The 20178-nt window shown below is 33.5% G+C and overlaps 1 protein-coding gene across 10 annotated transcripts in view; it reads left to right on the top strand.

Moving 5' to 3' along the window:
* TBC1D5 (TBC1 domain family member 5) overlaps positions 1 to 20178 on the top strand; it is a 539520-nt gene that overhangs the window by 325056 nt on the left and 194286 nt on the right. For all 10 annotated transcript variants that reach the window (XM_063113715.1, XM_063113719.1, XM_063113718.1 and 7 more), the window contains 4 exons: positions 4781 to 4869; positions 8203 to 8253; positions 8352 to 8421; positions 13783 to 13955. In XM_063113715.1, the coding sequence (XP_062969785.1) occupies positions 4781 to 4869; positions 8203 to 8253; positions 8352 to 8421; positions 13783 to 13955 (383 nt within the window). The remainder of the gene's footprint in view (positions 1 to 4780; positions 4870 to 8202; positions 8254 to 8351; positions 8422 to 13782; positions 13956 to 20178) is intronic.

Genomic DNA, 20178 nt, shown 5'->3' with positions numbered 1-20178 from the left:
TACTAGAAAAACATTTAGGAGAATTTTTGTATAATCTCAGGGTAGGAAAGGCCTTCCTAAGAAAGACGGATTATCAGAAGTCAGATACAAAGTCAAAAGACCAAAAATAAACAAACCAAAAACATCTCTATCAATGTAGAATTCTTTTGGAAGCAAATAACAGAAGACCCTGTTCAAAGTGGCTTACGTCGTAAAAGTGTTATTAACACATATAGCACAAAGTCTAGGGTTCAGTGGTTCTGCAGCATTAGTTGGTTCAGTAGCTCAGAATCTTCATCAAGGATCCAGGGTTTTTCTGTTTTTCTGCTGTCTTCTAATTGTGTTAGCTTTTGTCGTGAAGCCTACCTCATCATTCCCACTCTTCTTTCTAACATTTGAAAATAACTCACAGTAAAAGATTTGATGATAGTGAATCAAGTCAGATGAAATTATCCCAAGCTATGCATTTGTTTTCCTATTTTTCTTTAGAGAAAGAAAAAAATAGATTAAGGAAGTCTTATAATAATGGAAACAGGTTCCATAGACACAGTAACTACGCGCTCCACTATTTGTGATATATGTGGCCCACCACATTTGTATGGAAGACTAGACAGGAATATGGAAGATAAAATTCCTGATAATTTAGATGAAGTCTATTAAATACCGAATAAGGAACTATTATTAGCTTATTCCTGGTTATCACTTAAAAAGATTTAACTAGTCCCTGTACATATTTAAAGTCCTATATTATTTACAGAGAAATAATACCTTCTCGTCGAAAGACTGAATATTTAGCTAATCAAATTTAAGAAAAAACCTTGAGTTTCATCACAAGCTGTTAAAGCTATTATTTTGTTCTAGGTGACACCCCGTTTAACATCGACCATATTGTTAATAGTTATGGGATTTTATTGAATTAATGAGACTGTTATCATGTAGTAGAATGTCTTGCTGAGTTAATTGAAACTGCAGAGATTATATAAATGGTATTAATGAACTTTGACTGCCTGATGCCTCAGATTTAATAAAGACTGCTTGGTGGGCTAAATGAACACAGGCAGATAAAAGAACAGGTTCAATTTTGTGAGCCTACAGGCTGTTGATGAAGAAAACTTTGTTACCTTCATTTTCAACTGGCATGAGTTTGGAGTGCAGTGACTTCTAACAGTGTAGCAGGGATAAAGGCTTAAAGCAAGCAGAAATGCTGACAATATAGATGGAAGCAAATTACACATTTTGGGAACCAAGAAGTATACTAACAATGCATTTTTATTATGTTTGTCAAATTTATAGCATGCTAAATTCATGATAATTCCTTCTGGATATTTTTCTTTTAAAGATATCTAAATACTTATTACTTGTAATTATTAGTCAAGTTTTACTAGTCTAGAATTGAGAGCAAAACTAGCAATCTCTGTTAGGTATTTGAAAGAATATCCCTAATTTAGGTGAAAGTCAAAACTGAACTTGTAAAAGATTGTCTTAACAGTATTCAGAGGACTCTTAATTTCCATTCTGCAAAGAACATCTTTATCGATTTAAAATACTATTTTGTGCCATTCTTTTTCATTTTTTATATTGTATTTCAGCTCTTTCAAAGTGTTTATATTAAGTGGTAGATACTTCATTCTTTCTGTCAGTGTGTAGTGAGTACCTTCTTCGTGCTGGGCCTGCAGTAGTATCTGGGTTTATGTGTATATATGTTTGTTTATACACACATTTGTATACACCCACACCTCATTTATCATAGTTTATGATTGTATAGTCATTTCTGTGCTCATTTTATTATTGTGTGTCCCCCTTTCTGGACTGCTAGTAGCTCCATTAGGATTAGGAACTTGTCCACTTCATTCACTTTTGTGTCCACAGCAGATGTAGGCATTTAATCATTTTTGTGATAAACAAGCACATGATGAATGATACTTGAACAAATAGAGAATCTAGAGAGAATAGTGTCACAAAAACTAGAGGCAAGAGAACATTTAAAGAAGCTGGGAAGATGAGTTTAGACAAGAACGCTTTCTAATCAGACCAGCTATAATTAGTTAGAAACTATATTGGGGGTGGGGGGACAGGGAAGAATTCATTTAAAAGATCACCACCACCAACAACAAAGAAAGAAAGCCTAGTAATAAACATATTAAGAACTATGCCATTCTACAAATCTTTCGATTCGAAATCTGTTTTGTTCTCCTCAAGTTAATTTTAATGCAGTGCCAATAAAAATGCCAGTGTTTTTGTTTAGCTTTTTATGTTACAAAATGATACTGAAATAACCTGGAAGAAAAAAATTCAGTTAGAATAGGCATGATACTTTTGAAAAAGAAGAGTAGAAAATATGGAATATTAGAATATTTTAGAGGCCAAGTCTTTATAACAGTACAGTTCTTAATAAGAATATACAAACCAGTGAGATACCAGTTAGAGACCAGAAAAAATGTGAGCTAAATATTCAGTTTACAGTAAACATGGCATTTCAGAACTCTTGAGAGAAGATGTATTAGTCAACTTATGGAACAGATTGAACTTATTAAAGATGGGGTGATTATTAAAGTAATTTAACTCTTTGGGAGAAAAAAATTTATTCTTCATGGAAAAAATTAAACTAGTATCAGGTGGGTGAAGAATGAACTGAAAACAAAAAGAAATTGTACTCTTAATCTCAATATGAGGAAACTCTTTTTAGGAATGAAAGCAAAAACGAAGGATGATTTATTGTATTGACTGTTTTATAATGTATGACTTCAGTATGACATAAGATATCATAATCAAAATTAAAAAGCAAATGATAAACGGGAAAATATTTGTAATGAAAATGATAAAGGGTTATTATCTTTAATTGGTAAAGAATTATTACAAAATTATAAGGGAAAAAGAAACACTTCATTAGAAGAAAATGGGCAACACAGTATTTAAAAGGGGCCAATAGAATTTTTGAGTTCAATCTCAGTAGCATTAAATAAATTATAACACTAATTTGACTGAAATTTGACAAGATTTTTAAAAAGCATTACAAATGTAGGTGAGGATGTGTTAGACAATGTTTTTTTTTTTTTTTCTACAGTGAGGTAATTCTTTCTAGAGGGCAGTATCAGAAATGGTATCCATCAGAAATTTTCACAAATGTCTTTACCCCTTTAACCAGAAATTCTATTTCTAAAGACTTTATCCTAAGGAAACCATTAGAAATAAGCAGAAAGATTAAAATAAGGCTATCTATTAGAGATTTTAATTTTTTTAGTTTAGTTTTTGGTTTTTAACCTCCTTCCTCCCTTCCTTCCTTCCTTTTTTCCTACCTTTATGCTTTTTGTTTTGTTTTGTTTTTACATTTCTGTCATTTTCTACAATAAATTGCTTTAATGATTAAAACTTTGTTTTTGGAATAATTTGAGATTATTCCAAGAGAATAAACCCCTCATTGTGAATTTCAAAGCACATTTAGCAACACTTAATTCCTTTTTTTCTGAGTGTCTACTACATTCTTCTAGGGAATATTCTTTTCAAGGTTTGTTTAATGAGGAGGTAGTTACCTTAAAAGATTGAAATGACATGTGGTAGTTTGTTCTAAATGACAAGTAAATTGTCAGTGGATCATTAATTATTTTGTAAAAGTGTCATCAAATCCTTTTAATTCAAGGCTAGTGATAACTTATAAATGAAGTCTGATAAAGTTTTCTTTCATATTTTCTTTGTGATCACAACTAGCTTTGTAAGCATAGCACAGTACACTACTACTAGACTATGGAGAGGGCTATGTGACTTTACGTGAAGCTTCCTCCAGCAAAAAATTTTTCTTATCTCTGCTCCAATATTTTATTCTTATTTCTTCTAAAGGTGGCATTTTCTCTAGTCTTTTTATAAAAGAGCAGCCTTAGCTTCTAAGCACAAGGAAAGTGGTAATTTGCTCACTTTAAGTTTCAGGAAGGAGTATAATCTATTTTAACTTAGTAAAATATGGTTTTTGATGCTTATGGGGGAAAAAAATCTCAATTACCAAGACTCATCACTAATGTGGAATACCTTAGGTTCTCATAATAATGGATACATAATGATTTTTATAATACACTTTTAAAGACAGCTTAGTAACTAATATTATACCTTTTTATGTCTATTACTATTTATGTAATCCACAGGTGAATGCCAGCATAAGGGAAAAAATTGTATTGGTGAAATCATTAAATAAACTGAAAGTTAACCTTATAGTTGAAGTAGACAGGAAAAAATTATGGAAATTACGGTAGTTTTCTGATTAAACATGTTGAAAAATCATATTTTTAAAAACTTTATTTTCTGTCATACCTGTTAAAGGTTGTTTATTTTATTATTCAACATTTCTAGCTAGCTGACTTCAGCTCTTCCCTAAATCTACAGACATCCTAATTTCAAGCCATTATATAATGAAAACATTGGATGTAATTTCCTTAGGTCTACAGTTCTTAGTTGCCCTTCTTACTGCAAATCTTTACACTGTAGCTCATGATTATAATTTGCATAAATGAAATTCATATTTATGAGTACAGATCTTGAAGCAACTGACAGGTGCAAGGTTGTCTACCATGCCAATTTATTGTTTGTCATGTCATTTAAAAGAGGCTCTCCATGTTTTAAAGAATACGTGCTGTGGTTGAATTGGAATCAAATTCTAAAAGTAGATAAAATCTCATTTTGTAGCTTTCCATTTTTATGCTTTTCTATATAATATGGAAATGTTGGTGGTGGGAATTGGTTGAAGAAGTATTTACTGTCCACTAATAGACTCTCAATATCCATCCCTTTCATTTCTCTTGCTCTTGTGTTTTAGGGCATGCACGAGCTGTTAGCACCTATAGTCTTTATCCTTCACTGTGACCACCAAGCTTTTCTACATGCCAGTGAGTCTGCACAACCCAGGCAAGTTTTTATATGAGCTCCATCTGTTTTTTCAGCCCCCAGCATAATCTTTTTTACCTCAAAATCTTTTAACTTGAAAGCACTTCTAAGTTTTTTAAGTTTTAAACATTTGGTTGTGTTTCATGTGGCTGTTAATTCTACTTAATAGTTCTTTTTTTTAAAAAAAGCTTTATTGATTATACATATTTTGGGGGTTCAATGTTGACATATGTTGATCAAATCAATATTACTAACATATATATTGTTATAAATCATACTTATTCTTTATGCCCCTTGTCCAATTTCTCCCTATCCCCCTTTCCTTCCCCCTCCCCCCTCTAATTAACCTAGATTTCTTCTCTCCTTCTGAAAGAGTAATGGTTACTCTGTTGATTTGTTGCCTAGATGATCTGTCCAATGCTGAGAGGTGTGTTCAGGTCCCCCAATATTATTGTAGAGCAGATGCTGCTTCTGTCACTCTGGAATGAGCTCTGTGGGAAGAGACATCTTCTTCTTTTCTTTGGTCTCTGCTGGTGACTCTCCTTGTGTCAGTGCACTCCAGTGGCTGGCAGACCATCTGCATAGTGGTTGTGGCATCTAGCCACTTTTGCGGCAGCCATGGTTATTGTGGTGGCTGTGGTGGGCCACCCACACAGAGGAGATGTCTTTGGCATACTCCTTACATAGTTGGTGGTGGCGATGGCAGTGTGCCTGGTTGTGGGAGGGGGTCCGGTCTTCGGATCCATTCCTCAGGATCCCGGGCAGGCCCTGTGGTGCTGGTAGTGTGCCTGGTTGTCCCTCCTTTCTGGCTTGGTAGCCCAGGGGACTTCTGGTCCTTCTAGGTGTTATAGGTGTTCTTTGGTGAAATGAGACCTTTACTAGTTAATATCAAACTTTGGTTGTGGTTACTATGTTTGTGGGTACTCTGTTTTTTCTTTCAGTTCTGTGTTGGATTATTTGCTGTTCCCACCACTTCGACTCTGTGCTGGAACTAATTTGTTGTCCTTTCCTTACTTCTAAGGCAGGGGGAACTTCTTGTGGAGACCAGCACTTAAACTCTTTGTTTGAGCTAAATTGCAGCTTTGCTGTTGATTCCCTAGGGAAGGCTTTTTGTGCAGCTCAGGTTTTAATGGTTGACTTTTATAGTACTTCTGGGTTTAGTGAAATCCAATGCACCTGGGTTGTATAGAAACATTGGTCTGGGCCTGAGGCTTTTGATCAAACAGCACCCCATGCAATTCTATATTCCTGACCAGTCTCCTCTGAGTGGTCCTATGCTGATTGGGGGGCAGATCAGCTGTCCTTGCTGTGCCCCAGTGTTCCCCTGGTAGGCCCATCTTCCCCACCACCCGTGCTGCAAACACTTCCCATGGGACAGGTTGTACACTGATCCCTTGTGATGACTCACCGGCCTCCGAGTGGCTCCTTTTTTTCAGTTGTTGTAGCTCCTCATTCCTATGTGGGTCCATAAGTACCCTATTAGTGGTCTTGCTGGCTGGAGGCCACCAAGGCCCTCTTCTCCCCTGCCACCTCCAAGCAACTTCATCCGAAGGGCAAAGCTGCAGCTTTTGCCAGCTCCTGCTCTGTGTGCTCAGCAGCTCTAGCCTGGATTTGGCCAGGGATCAAAATGGTCTGAGCAGTTTTTTCTTTCTGTTATCGTGGCTTCTCCTGCCTTCGTACACTCTGTAGGTCTCTCCTCCTCTTCCCCTGAGCTCTAGTGGCCTCAGCTTGGCTGTTGTTGCTTTTTAATAGTTGTAAATTGGTTGATTTGTGAGAGAGAGTGATGCTGGGGACCGTCTATTCTGCCATCTTGACCGGAAGTGTCCTACTTAATAGTTCTAATGCCAGTTTAGCTATGGGGCAAATTTGGAACCATAAAGTATTTGAAAATCTTAGGTCTGTATCAAAGGAGGACCTGTAACTAATGGATCAAGAAGACAAAAATTTTTGTTGTAATAACAGAAGTGCTGATGATTGATAACATTCGTATATACCATCCTCTCATGACATTTTTTAGAAGCTGAATGAGAGCTTTATCTATGAGATACTTTCTCCTCACCAGGTTTGACTCAACATAGTTCATAAATAAGGGAGCAGTGCCACAAAGAACCTAAGTTTGCAAATTACAGAATGGCTTCTCATATTTCTGAGATACATTCATTTGTTCTTTCCTGCAAATAATTTTTATAATTGGATTTAACGTAGGCTAATTGTTAAAATTCATTTTTCTAACTACCAAGAAGCATTTTGGCAATGGAGGTCTATAGGATTGTAAGGCTTTGTTAGGAGTATTCCACAGGCTAGCCCATCTATATGTAGAAAACAAAAATCTATCCAATAAGATTTCATATGTCTAACTGTATGATCTTTTGTTTTTGTTTTTTGTTTGGTTTTTTTTTGCAGCTGGCAGATATGGGAAATGAACCCTGGTCTTTGGTGTTATCAGCACCAGAACTCTAACCAACTGAGCAAACCAGCCAGCCCCATCTTTATTAATCAAATATAACTGTCCACTTTTCTGAGCATATATTTGGGCCTTTGTTAAACTAACTTTTGTCTACTAGATTATAGATTAGTATTTTCAAGTTCCCTTTAAGTTTTTCTAATTTTACTGAGTATATTGGATCTTGACAAGAGTAACCATATCTTATTTGCCCTCACTTCAGGTATTCTAAAATAAGGATGAAGTTAGTATTGGGATCCTGTTTACCTGGCAGTTTTATTTTTTTTAAAACATGTGCATGCAGAATATACTTTACAGGAAAGTATAGATGGTTGAAAATAGCTTTTAAATGAGTTGGGCATGCTTCTTAGCTGTTTCAATCCTTTAAAAAGTAAAAGCAACACTAAAATAGATTTGTAAGAGGTGCTGTGCCGATTAATTGATATTAAAATAAAATAAAAATAGAATCCATTAAAAGAAAATAAAATAATATTTTGATGTTGCATATTTGACCAGTAACTATATATATATACATTTATATATTTTTTTAAAATATATTTTTATATATATGTATGTATATATTTTGTTTTGGACAAGTGATAGATTGTAGAGTAATCAATTATTCTAAATCAAGCATAGTCAAGAAATATATTGTTATATTTTGTATTTGTTATTTGGAATAATTAGTTACTTTATTGTAGCACACATAAGGCAGCTAGCTTGTTTTTGATCTCTATAGAAAAACGGATTTCATTTGTTAATAGAGTTGTTCTTTTTATTTAAAAAGGCTAAGGTTTTTTATTTGCACATTATATCAAAGTTGGCTTATGAATGTAGAATAAGGCAAACTATTCATCCGCTTCAGTTATTAAAATTTACACATTTTGATTGCTCATATTGCTTTTTTTAAGTGAGGAAATGAAAACTCTCCTGAACCCCGAGTATCTGGAACACGATGCCTAGTAAGTACAAAAACTTTGTTATTTTTATTTTTTTTATATCATTATTACTTAAATGAAGGTTAATAAACATAGCATTATATTATTTTTCTAATTTTTAGTGCAATGTTCTCACAACTTATGGAAACTGCTGAACCTTGGTTTTCTACTTTTGAGCATGACGGTCAAAAGGTAAATCTTGTAATACAGATCTTTTTGGTGTATTTGAGGGAACAAATGATTTCAGTGAGTAACAACATATAATCAGAGAATAATATATAGCCATTATTATTGCAATATATGATATATAGCTATTATTGCTGTAACAAAAATGAAAATATGAAAATACCTATGGAATAAGTTTCAATCTGGGGATCTAAACCGTATCTCTAATAATAGTGTCAGATATACAAAGGCAATATAAAGATTTATGTAAATAAATAGAAACTTTCCTTTATATGTGTGCATATGTTATTCACGTAGTATAACTGCTTATTTATAAAATTGTTATAAACTTTCTATTGCTATTCTAGTGAGTTGATATACACATTGTTACTGAAGTGCATAGATAACATATATATCAGGTAGATTGTTTTGCTTTTACTAATGCACCACTATTGAATTCACACATTGAGTATCAATACCCCTTACCCTTACTTTCTCTTATCTTTATTTTTAACTGGTTTTTGCTTTTTTATAATTAATATGCCATAACATTTACCTTTTTAAAGTATACATGTTAGTGGTTTTTAGTATAATCACAGGGTTATGCGAACATCTTCACTATCTAATTCCAGAACATTTTTATCACCCCAGAAGGAAATCCCATACCCACTAGCAGTCACTCCCCTTTCCCCCTTTCCACAGCCCCTGACAGTTCTAATCTATTTTCTGTCTCTATGGACTTCCTGATTCTAGACATTTTATATAAATGGAATCATACCATATATGCCCATTTCTAACTGACTCCTTTTACTTAGCATAATGTTTTTGATGTTCATCTGTGTTGTAGTATGTAACAGTATTTCATTCCTTTTTATAGTTGAATAATATTCTATTATATAGATATAGCACATTTTATTATTTCATACATCAGTTGATGAACAGTTGGGTTCTTTTTACTTTTAGCTATTGTAAATAATGAACATTCATGTGCAAACTTTTGTATGAACAAAAGTTTTTAATTCTCTTTGTAAATAGAAGTTAAATTGCTGAAATTAACTGTAATTTTAGACTGACTTACATGCTATCTTAGAGATCATTATGGTCTCTTTATTATATTACATGGTATTGGAAAAGTACAGATTCTTCTGGTGATGGATATTGTCGAGAATGTTTAGTATGTTATTTCTAATATGGTTAGTCTTTTTATACTAGCATAATTTCTTGAACTCTGGTTAGAAACCGTATATTACCAAGTCACTTCATTTCGTCTCTTAAAATATAAAACGGATAACTAATGCTTTTCATACCTTTACGCTAGGCAGGGGATTGACAACCTACTGCCTGCAGGCTAAATTTGGCCTGCCATCTGTTTTTGTACATCTTATGAATTAAGAATATTTTTTACATTTTTAAATGGTTAAAAACTACCTAAAGGAGAATAATTTTTTGGTGACATGGGAAAACTATATAAATATCAAATTTTCATGATCATAAATAAAGTTTTATTGGAACACAGCCATGCTTATTTGTTTACTTATGTCTGTGATTGCTTGGTTCTTACAATGGCAGAGTTGAATAGTTGCAACGAAGACTGCCTGACCTATAAAGTCTAAAATATTTACTTTCTGGCCCTTCACAGGGAAAGTTTGCTGACTCTTACCCTAGGTGATAAAGTGTTCTTCACATATCAACATTTTACATTCTGTAAGGGTTGCTGAAGGTGAAACCTGCTTATAAGCATATTTAAGAAACTATTCAGTATTTTAGAATGATAACTTAATACTCTTGGCCAGTGATTGACGAAATCATAGACATATGAACATCAAAATTTTGAGCTGAGATTAGAACACATTTAAATGCTAACATCATGATCATTTTATGTAGTGGTCGTTTTGTATTTTATAACAGAGTATCTGAGAAACTGAATGATTCAAATGTGAGGGTTACTAATTCTCAGTTTTACCTATTGGTTTGTGTTTATATTATTGATACATGTTCATGAAAGCCAAAACTACGTAAAGATATTCATTTTATCAAGGAACACAGTCAAGGTGACTTTTGAACGTTCCTATTAATTACTTGAATATGCGAATAAATAATATATTCCTGAAAAGCATGTCTAGTGAATATTTTTTCATTCTCTCCTTTTTATTCTGTTTCATGACTCTATTACCTTTTTTTAAGAAGTTCTAGAGTATGTTCAGTCCTTCTAGTTCCTTTGAAAATTCAACTATTACTGTGCTTGCTGCCTAGTTTAACAGACATTTTTCTTCATAGTAAGACTTTCTTGATGAAGGAAGCCGTTGTGTGTTGGGTTATATTATGGTGCAAAATCGTTATCTTGCTAATTTCCTCTAACGGTTTGGACTGGCACTGATCTATAGACCACACTTAAAGTACCACTTAATGAATGGTTAGAAAGATTTTCAAGGTTAATTGATATATGTAGCTGTCCCATTTCATCATATTTGTTAAATGCAAATAGCATTCTTTTTTATGATAAGAAATCCTGAAGATAAGGAAATATTTTGTTAATTTTATCTTTCCTTCTGATTTTACTATTTTACAAGCTATGCTATTTTGCATTTCAGTGATCATGAACATTACTTTTGAGTTTCTTAAATTTATGAGGTTTTGTTATAAGTATTCTGTGCATAGGGAAAATCTTTCCAAAGTACTTCATATAAATGTGTAGTTCTTAGACTACACATGAGTCTCTATCAAGAATTTGATAAATGGACTACATATGCTATTGATTTAATGACAATGCATTCTTTTCAAAGTAGAAATTGATCATACAATTTAATCAAGTTAAACATTTTTTAAGCAGGTCTATTTAAGATAAGTTCTCTCCAAAGATAGTGATTGCATTCTATAGAAGTATGTGTATTCAAGACCCTTCGAAGATGAGTAGATATAACGATCAGTTTTTCATGTGATTGTTAGAAACTTTACCTGGGCTCAATTCTTCTACCCTACAATGACTAGTTTTCAGCCACACAAGGTTCTCCACTGAAGCAAAACCACATGAGTAAGATGCAGAAAATGTTAGATTGGTCACTTTTTAAGGAAAGTGGCTTCAAAGTAAACAATATATTTTGAATGTGAGTGGTATATTGCAATTAACATGAATTTTAAAAATATCTAAAGTTAATATCATCTAATCTATGTTAACATCATTTAAATCTAAAGTTAAATACAAAAAAATTTAACAGGTTAATTTTTTAAAATTAAAGTATTTAATCATTTGAAGAGAACATAGATATTACAAAATCAGAAAGATGTGTCTTGGCTGTAATATTTTTAAATAAATGACTACAATATAGAGGCTTCCTTTTCTCATGTCTATAAAAATACACAAACTAGCCTGAAAAAGTAACATGGTTTTCTATCCTTTGGGTATAAAGATACTAGGAATCACACTGTAGGAAGTACAAAGGAGTGAATTTCTTTTTAAGACCTAAAATGATTCAGGAAAGACAGATCTTCCAGAAAGTTTTCCCTATACTTCCAGGAAGTTTCCCCTTATACTAATACATTTTCCTCCTCTCCTCTGACCTTTCTACCAGATGATTACTAGCTGGTCTTATGTGGAATTCTATTTTTTTTTTTTTTTTTCTGTTTAGTCTACAGACCATGAGGGCAAGAGCTTTTCCTTCTTTATCTTTGTGTCCTCAAATCTGGTCCAGTGACGTAAAGATGATATTCCTTTAGAGATCTCACAGTGTAGGAAGAGAGAGAAGTAGCAAAGGAGACTGTGGTAGCAGAGAGGAAGATAAAGAAATAGGGCCTAGTCCTTGAGCCCAATCTTTAAAGATACTGGGGAACTCCTCAGTGGAACTACCGGAGAGAGGATGTTTTAGGTAAAAGAATGGCATCCTCAGGATCTCTGGAAGCACAGGGAGAGTAGAGGCTGGCCAGGTAATGAAAGGGCTTGTAGACCTGGCTACTGAATTTGGATTTTTTACCCTGAGTAAAAATGATAGGGAGCTAATAAAAAGGCTTAAAGAGGGCAATTTGGCATGATCTAATTACTGTTTTAGATAGATGACCTTGCATTTTGGAAGATGGATTTTTAAAAAGACTAAATTAGAGGCAGTGAGAGCAATGAGAAGGAAAGAAATGATTAGGGCCACAAATCAGGTTTTGACAATAGGACTGTAGAAGAGGAGACACACAAAAGTGGTACTGAGGAGCTAAATTGGCAGAGTAGGTGTTGTGATTGGAGGATGGCCTGAGGCGGGCATGGTGGAAGGAAGAACATGTTTTTGAGCAGAAGATGATAAGCTCAGTTGTAGGCCTGCTGAATTAGAGACGCTTATGGCAATCCAGCATTCCTTGCCAGCATTTGAGTTTATGGGAGGCACTGGAGAGTTCTATGTTATGAATACAGATTAAGAAGTTTAGAAAATGGGTATTGGTTGAAGCATCATGTATGATTGAGATAACACAGGTAAGTAGAAAATAAAACTAAGACCAGAATTGTATGGAGAAGCAAAATTTGAGAAGCAGAAAGAATTTGAACTAGAGAAGTAGACTAGAGAATTAGTGGTAGACAGAAAAATCGCAAGAGTGTGACGCTGTTAATGCCGGTATTGGAGAGAGGTAAAAATGGAGGATTGAACATCAGAAGAAAGGTCAGACATAATTTGTGAGAAGAAATTATCAGACTTGAGGGGGTAGTTGAAATTTACAAGAAATCATTACAAAGAGTTAGTGATATCTGAGTATGGGATAATAGATGGCAGGAAGGGAAGTTGTATTTGGCCCAAAATGGATTTTATTTTTTAAGTCAGCTATACTTTTGGTCTGGAGAGTTTTAAAATCTTTTTACTCAGCCATTTAAATTGACAAAGAGACAATTAGAGAACACCTTCTTTTCCAGAACTAGTTTCCTTTACTTCCTGCCGTTTTTTTTTTTGTTTTTTTTTTAATAGTTTTGAGAGTTCAAAGTAAAACAGTTTTCATTTACTGCTTTTTACTATTTCAGTTTTAGGACACAAGAAATGGTTTTTATCAAGGTATTCATTTATGTACCCTGGATGATGAGATAAACTGGCCATGGGCAAATAAACTGTAGTGACCACCACTACCTTTAGTCAAAATTATCTTGTAAAACTTAATGTCACAAGAGAAACTGGTCAAGGGAATACAGGTGAAAAATATTTTATAAGGCATTTCCTGGCCATTGCTTTATGAGCACAATCATCTTTATGATGATCAACATATGAGTCCACATTTTAAGCATTTGTCCTGAGCTGATTAAAGTAGTTTTTGGTTCCTGTTTAAACTCCCATTGATAAATGGAACTTTAAATTAAAGAATGATGTCCATACATTTGTTAAGTTCATGTTGAAATAATACCTATTCTATTCTTCCTGTTTTTAGGGGAAAGAAACACTGATGACCCCCATTCCCTTTGCTAGACCACAGGATTTAGGGCCAACAATTGCTATTGTTACTAAAGTCAACCAGATCCAAGATCATCTACTGAAGAAGCATGATATTGAACTTTACATGCACTTGAACAGATTAGAAATTGCACCACAAATATATGGATTGTAAGTATTAAAGTTTAAGTTTCAACTATACCTAATGATTATTTATGGTAGTCTCTACATGTCTCAGATCCCTAGAAGTAAGAGCAAGAGCTGCTCCAGCTCCATTTTGTTTCACATGTCTTTTGTGGTTTTATGTGTCAGGCTCTCTATGCTCATTACTTTCACTTATGGTACCTCATCTAATACTCCTACCAATGCTGATAATCGAATATTATCCCTTTGTTACAGATGAAAAAGCTAAGGCTTAGACTGAGTTTACACCTATTAAAAAGTTAAGTCATAATTCAAACCCAGGCATTACTGGCTATAAAATTAGCAGAATCTGGTGCAAAAGAAAAATGCAGGGCCACTTTTGGGGGGAAAAAAAAATAGTAAGAATTTCAAGATGGCAACACCAGATCATTAAAGCAAGCATTCTAAGAAGTGCATGGTCGTACAGGTCATACGCACATGAAACTAGCCCCAAACCCGAGGATTTTATTACCCATTTCACTTATTAATTTGGTTTTATTATTATTGTTTGTGGGCCAAAAGTAATTTACAGTATGTTTTCCATTAACTTCATGAAAGATTACTCCTGTTGCACTTAGAGTGAAGTTTCTCTTGCTTTAATTCAAATAATTAGCATATTGAGTTGTCTTTTGTTTGACAATTATTGATTGGTATTGGACTTTTTTAAAAAAATTAAGTAGTGTAAGAATTTATCACAGCATACTGACCAATTTCCAAAGTAAAATGTTGACTACATTATTTTCTACTTTCCAAGGTAATGACTAATAATTGTTCTTCTGGTATTTTCATTTTTAGTATGAGAATAAGAATGTCCTATGATTTCATCACTTTGGGATTAAATTTGTGCAAAAGTATCTAAAATATTTGTGTTACAATTTTATCACTGTTCAGATACAATGTTGTGAGTCCAAAAGACTCTTGATCACAGCAGATTTATATAAAGATTCAGTAGTATTTTTATTTACTACTACTACAACATTCTTTCATAAAAATTGAAGTTAAAATTAACAATTTTTGCTAGCCAGAATAATGGTTTTGTTATCAACCTTGAAATATATTGAATCTGTAAATTTTTGACTACATTTTGCACTTTGGTATAAATAGAGTACATAATAAGCATCTGTGGGATATGCAATAAATGTCACTTTTGAGGAAAGACCCTCATAACACACTTGGGCTTTGGCAGTCTTAAATTATGAGTTCTTTACAACACTCATGGGATAAATTCCATATCCCCTAAATGCTTATTATACATCTTCCACATCTATTTTCTATTTTCTGGATTAGAAGTTCTTTTGCTATGTGGTTTATAGCAATTTAATTGGGGAGATTGTTGAGTATTGATAAATAATCTGCTAAATGTTACAGTATAATTTTGAAATATTTATACCACATATATCAGTTCTAACACATATCACAGTGTAATTATGTATGAGTATTAAGTTTTTTAAAACCTATATTTGAAGTATAAACATATGGTTAAAAAAAAAGTAACTCAGTCATCAGAAGTCAACATAATTATCCACCTTAAAAATTGTATCTCTCAACAGTTAGATATATAGCTTCCTAAACACAGTTAATGATTGAATTATTCCTCCCCCAGCAGTCCTGCTCATCACCACTTTTCTTCCAAACTTCCAGAAAGAGGAGTCTTCTCCTATTTCCATTTTTCATTGATTCACTGTCACTGTGGAGTCAGTGTAAATTATCTGAATAGCAGCAATGGAAAGGAAGAGATTGGCAAAGTGGAAACATGACCCAACTGTATGCTGTTTGCTAGAAACTCACTTCAAAGATAATGAAATGCATAGATTAAAAGGATGGAAAAAGATATATCAAGCAAACATTAATCAAATGAAAACAGGAATAGCTATATTAATATTGAAGTAGACTTTAGAACAAAGAGAATTACCAGAAACAGAAAGGGACACTACATAATGATAAAAGGGTCAATCCACCAAGAGTACTAAGTTAAAGGGAAATAAAAAAAATAACAGTCCTAAGTAGTTATGTACTAAAAATAGATCTGCAAAGTATGTGAACCAAAAACTGATAGAATTGAAAGGAGAAACAGACAAATCCACATTGATGGTTTGGAGACTATCAACTGGTAGAACAAATAGAAAATCAGACCAAGATGAAGAACTCAACAACACTATCAACCAACAGAATCTGATTGACATTTATAAAACACTTCATCTGACAATAGTGTAATATATATTCCTTTCAAGCACTCACAGAACATTTACCAAGATAGACCATATCGTGGGCCATGAAACAAACCTCAGTAAATTTAAAATAATTAACAGCATACAGACTGTGTTCTCTGATCACAAAGGAATCAAACTAGAAATAACAGAAAGGTAACAGAAAAGTCTTTAAACACACAGAAACTAAACAACACACTTCTAAAATAATTCCTGAATCAAAGATGATGTCTCAAGGGAAATTTTAAAAAGTACACTGAACTGAATGAAATGAAACTATAGCATACCAAAATTTGTGGGACATGGCTAAAGCAGTGTTGAGAGGTAAACTGATAGTGTTAAATGTCCACATTAGAAAAGAGGAAAAGTCAAAACACTAGTCTGAGCTTCCACCTCAAGAACCAAGAAAAGAAGAGCAAAATAAACTCAAAGCAAGCAGAAGAAAGGAAATAATAAATATGAGTTTAAACTAATTAATTGAAAATAATAATAGAGAAAGTCAATGAAACAAAAAGCTGTTTCTTTGAAAAGAGCAATTATAGTAAAAAAAAGAGATCAATTAAATTGACAGATCCTAGCAAGACTGTTTTCTTCTAGAAGTTTTATAGTTTCAGGTCTTACATTTAAGTCTTTAATCCATTTTGAGTTGATTTTGGTATATGGCAAGAGATAGGGATCTCGTATCAATTTTCCTTTTTGAAGGGTTATGTGGGAAGTGCATTGCTTAATTTACACATATTTAGGGGTTGTCCAGATATCTTTTTGTTATTTATTACTAGTTTAATTCCATTATGTTCCAAGAGCATACTTTATATGATTTCTTTTTTTTTTTTTTTTGCTAAAGCTTATTTTTTAGCCCTAAGTATGGTCTGTCTTGATGAATATTTCATGTGTACATGAGAAGTATGTTTATTCTGCTGATGTTGAGTGAAATGTTCTATTAATGTCAGGTCAATTTGGTTGATCATGTTGTTCAGATCTTATATATTTTTGCTGTTTTCTGTCGACTTCTTCTATTAATTAGTGAGGAAGCAGTCTTCAGCTACAATTGTAAATTTCTCTACTTCTGAATCCAAAACTACTTTAAAATGACCAGATATCTACATCTAGGATTAAGAATTACCCACCTAGTATTCTAACGCAATATAAAGAGTACAGTTTTCTTTTAATTTATGATAGGCAACTCTGTCCCCCCCCTCACCCCCCCACACTTTAGACACACAGGGAATATCATTCCTATCATGTGTTCAGTTATGTAAAGACTGTGAAACTTTTAAGTATAATGGGCTAATGAGCTTTGAAAAACCAGTGATTTCCATTATGATCTTGGAATGCTGTAGCTAAAGGAGTATAACATATATTTGAAAATGCGATGTTTAACATAGACCAGGATGTCTCTTTGCTTATTCCTAAAATTGTGCCCATAATTTGAAATTTCTTCCAATTAAATGGCTTTTTCCACTGGTGCTTTGGAACCTAGTAAATATATCAGACTAATGACAACAACCAAAAAAAGTGCCGACATATTCATTTAATATGTTTGAATAGATTTAAATGCTTCTAAGATATCCAGCTTCTAATAAGAACTATTAACAATGAGCTTTAAAATACTTTCAAAATATATAGCATATAAAAAAAATTTGAATTTTTAGCTATGCAACTAAGACCTCATTTTTTAAAAATTGTATTTATTTATTAAAATAGTACATTATTTCTAAAACTTTCTGTAAATATTTGATTAAATTAACAGTTTTAAATTTTATATATCTGAATAAAAATCAAGGTAATTGAAACACAAAAATGTGCTAGATTACTGAGAAATACTGATGAACTAAAAACTGAGAGGCCAAAATAGTTCATGGTAGAACATACCCCTCACCACAAAACCATTCCAGGTATATATACGAAGATGCTAAAAATTCTTTCTGTCAGTGTATCTTAAACAATACAACACTTTGCTAATGCCAGTCTTAAAATCACTAAGCAGACCTAGGCCAACTTCAGGTTATATCAACATTCTCTAAAGGAAGCCTGATAAAACTGTGACTTCACAATTGTGATAAATTTAACTGAATATAAGTGTAACAAATATTACTCCAAAACTTTACAGACATAAAATACCATCTAGTAAGGGTCAGAAAAAATAAGCCTTCACTAGAAATACATAAGGGCAGAGTTGTTTTTAAATCACAGTGGGGCAAAGGAATGCCTTCTTTAAGCTGTGTGGTTTAATAACTTTAAAACCAACGTTGTCTTTGAGTCCAATTAGCTAACAGAATATGCTTAGATTGGAAGGCAAGTAATTTCTATCCTTAAATCAAAACTGTAGATTCTAAAGCTTGAAGGAGAATTTTTCAGGACTTATTAGGAAATAATAATTAGTTAATCACTATTTAGTATTCAGTTCCTCTCCCTCATTTCTCATCCTTGGCTTCTTTATTTCACGGGTCCCTTTTTCTACTCTTCAGCTCTTTCCATAACCAAGTAAGCCAGAGGCAAATTGAATAGCTATGGCTAATTGCCCTAATAAGCTCTTTCCTATAGCCATATGGTAATTCATGTATGATACCATATTCCAATACTAAGTATACTTTGTAATTAACCTAACCGGTATCATTTATACTAATGATTACAGTTCGTGTCCTTGATAGGTCTCTAGCCAGACTTAAGTTTCTACCCTTATTTTTTGACCTCCAGGGATTTTGCTTCATTTGTGTAAAACCTTTTATGGGAAGTATTTGTCTTTCAAACAGATGCCTGCAAATGCAAGTTTTCAGAAAAAGTGTCTCCTTGACTAGTGTCTCCTCACTAGCCAAGGCAGTGACACTGGAGAGAACCAGAGGGAGGTCTAGTTCCTGTAGCTGACCAGCCCGCAAGTATGAAAATGATAAATCTCTCCACCAGTAGTGGGAGGAGAAGGGGGTGTAGAACTACAAATATATTTTTGTGTGTAGTATTTTATCATGTTGTTGCTTGGTATATATTATAGTTTTAGGTCATTTGAATTAGCAATTTATAATTGAAAGAGTTTTGTTTTATTTGAAATAAATATTCAGAGAACTATAATATTTATAGTATATGTACCTACTGTTTCAGTTGCTGAAACTATTCAGTCATTGCAACTCAGAACCTGATCTTCTCTGTTTCTCAGTGGCCAGCAATAAAAAAGTTGAGTTAACATCAAGTGAAGAGTATTTCCTTTATAGGGTTGTTATGTGGAGTTCCTATTTGCAAAGCACTTAAAACAGTGCCTGGTGCATAGGAAACACTAAATATTTTTCAAATTAAATAATAATGATAAATCATAGCGAGGATCATAAAGTTCTAGTTAAGAACTCATACCTCTAAATAATAATAGAAATGATAAATAATATCACTCTTTCAAGCTGAAAATTAATGGGGTGGGATTCTGTCCAGAGTCATCAGTCCCATACCCCGAATGCCTTTTGCTCTGGGCTAGCCCATCAGTAAGTAGCTGTCTTTTCTCTGGCTTGATCAGCTTCAGGCAGGAGGAGTGCCTCTACCTCTTGCTATTTATGACAACAGTGCCAAATCAGGATGGACTAGCACCTAATATTGTCTTTTTTTTCTCTTCAACTTTTTACTCCTACTTTCTTCTTTTGTGGGAAATGCATTTTTAAAAAAGCGGGGAGAGTGATCAGTTATCTAATTACCCTGTTTGGCGGGTTATATTGCTGGTAGCTGAGAGCGAGCACCTCCTTTCTGCACAGTGCCGCCCAGAGTTGGTCTGATAGGCTTTCTTGTGGTTCCCGTCCACCACCCTGGCTTTCTGCCTGTGAGGTCTTTTATTCTTTTCCACACCTCCTCTCATCTTTTTCCTTGCTTGCCCCTTATTTACATCCCCACCTCCAACCAATGCATTCTGCTTGTGTTAAGACGTAACAACAGGAAGATAAAGAAAAGGAAGGGAGGCAAAATGAAAAATGAGGAGAGTTTTTTTAAAGTTTGGTAGCCATGCATTTAAATTATATATTTAGATTGTA

Source organism: Cynocephalus volans, chromosome 11 (genome assembly GCF_027409185.1).
Source record: "Cynocephalus volans isolate mCynVol1 chromosome 11, mCynVol1.pri, whole genome shotgun sequence".
In the NCBI taxonomy this organism is placed as follows: Eukaryota; Metazoa; Chordata; class Mammalia; order Dermoptera; family Cynocephalidae; genus Cynocephalus; species Cynocephalus volans.
Note: the sequence above shows the minus strand (reverse complement) of the source record. Positions and strands in the feature narration are given on the sequence as shown.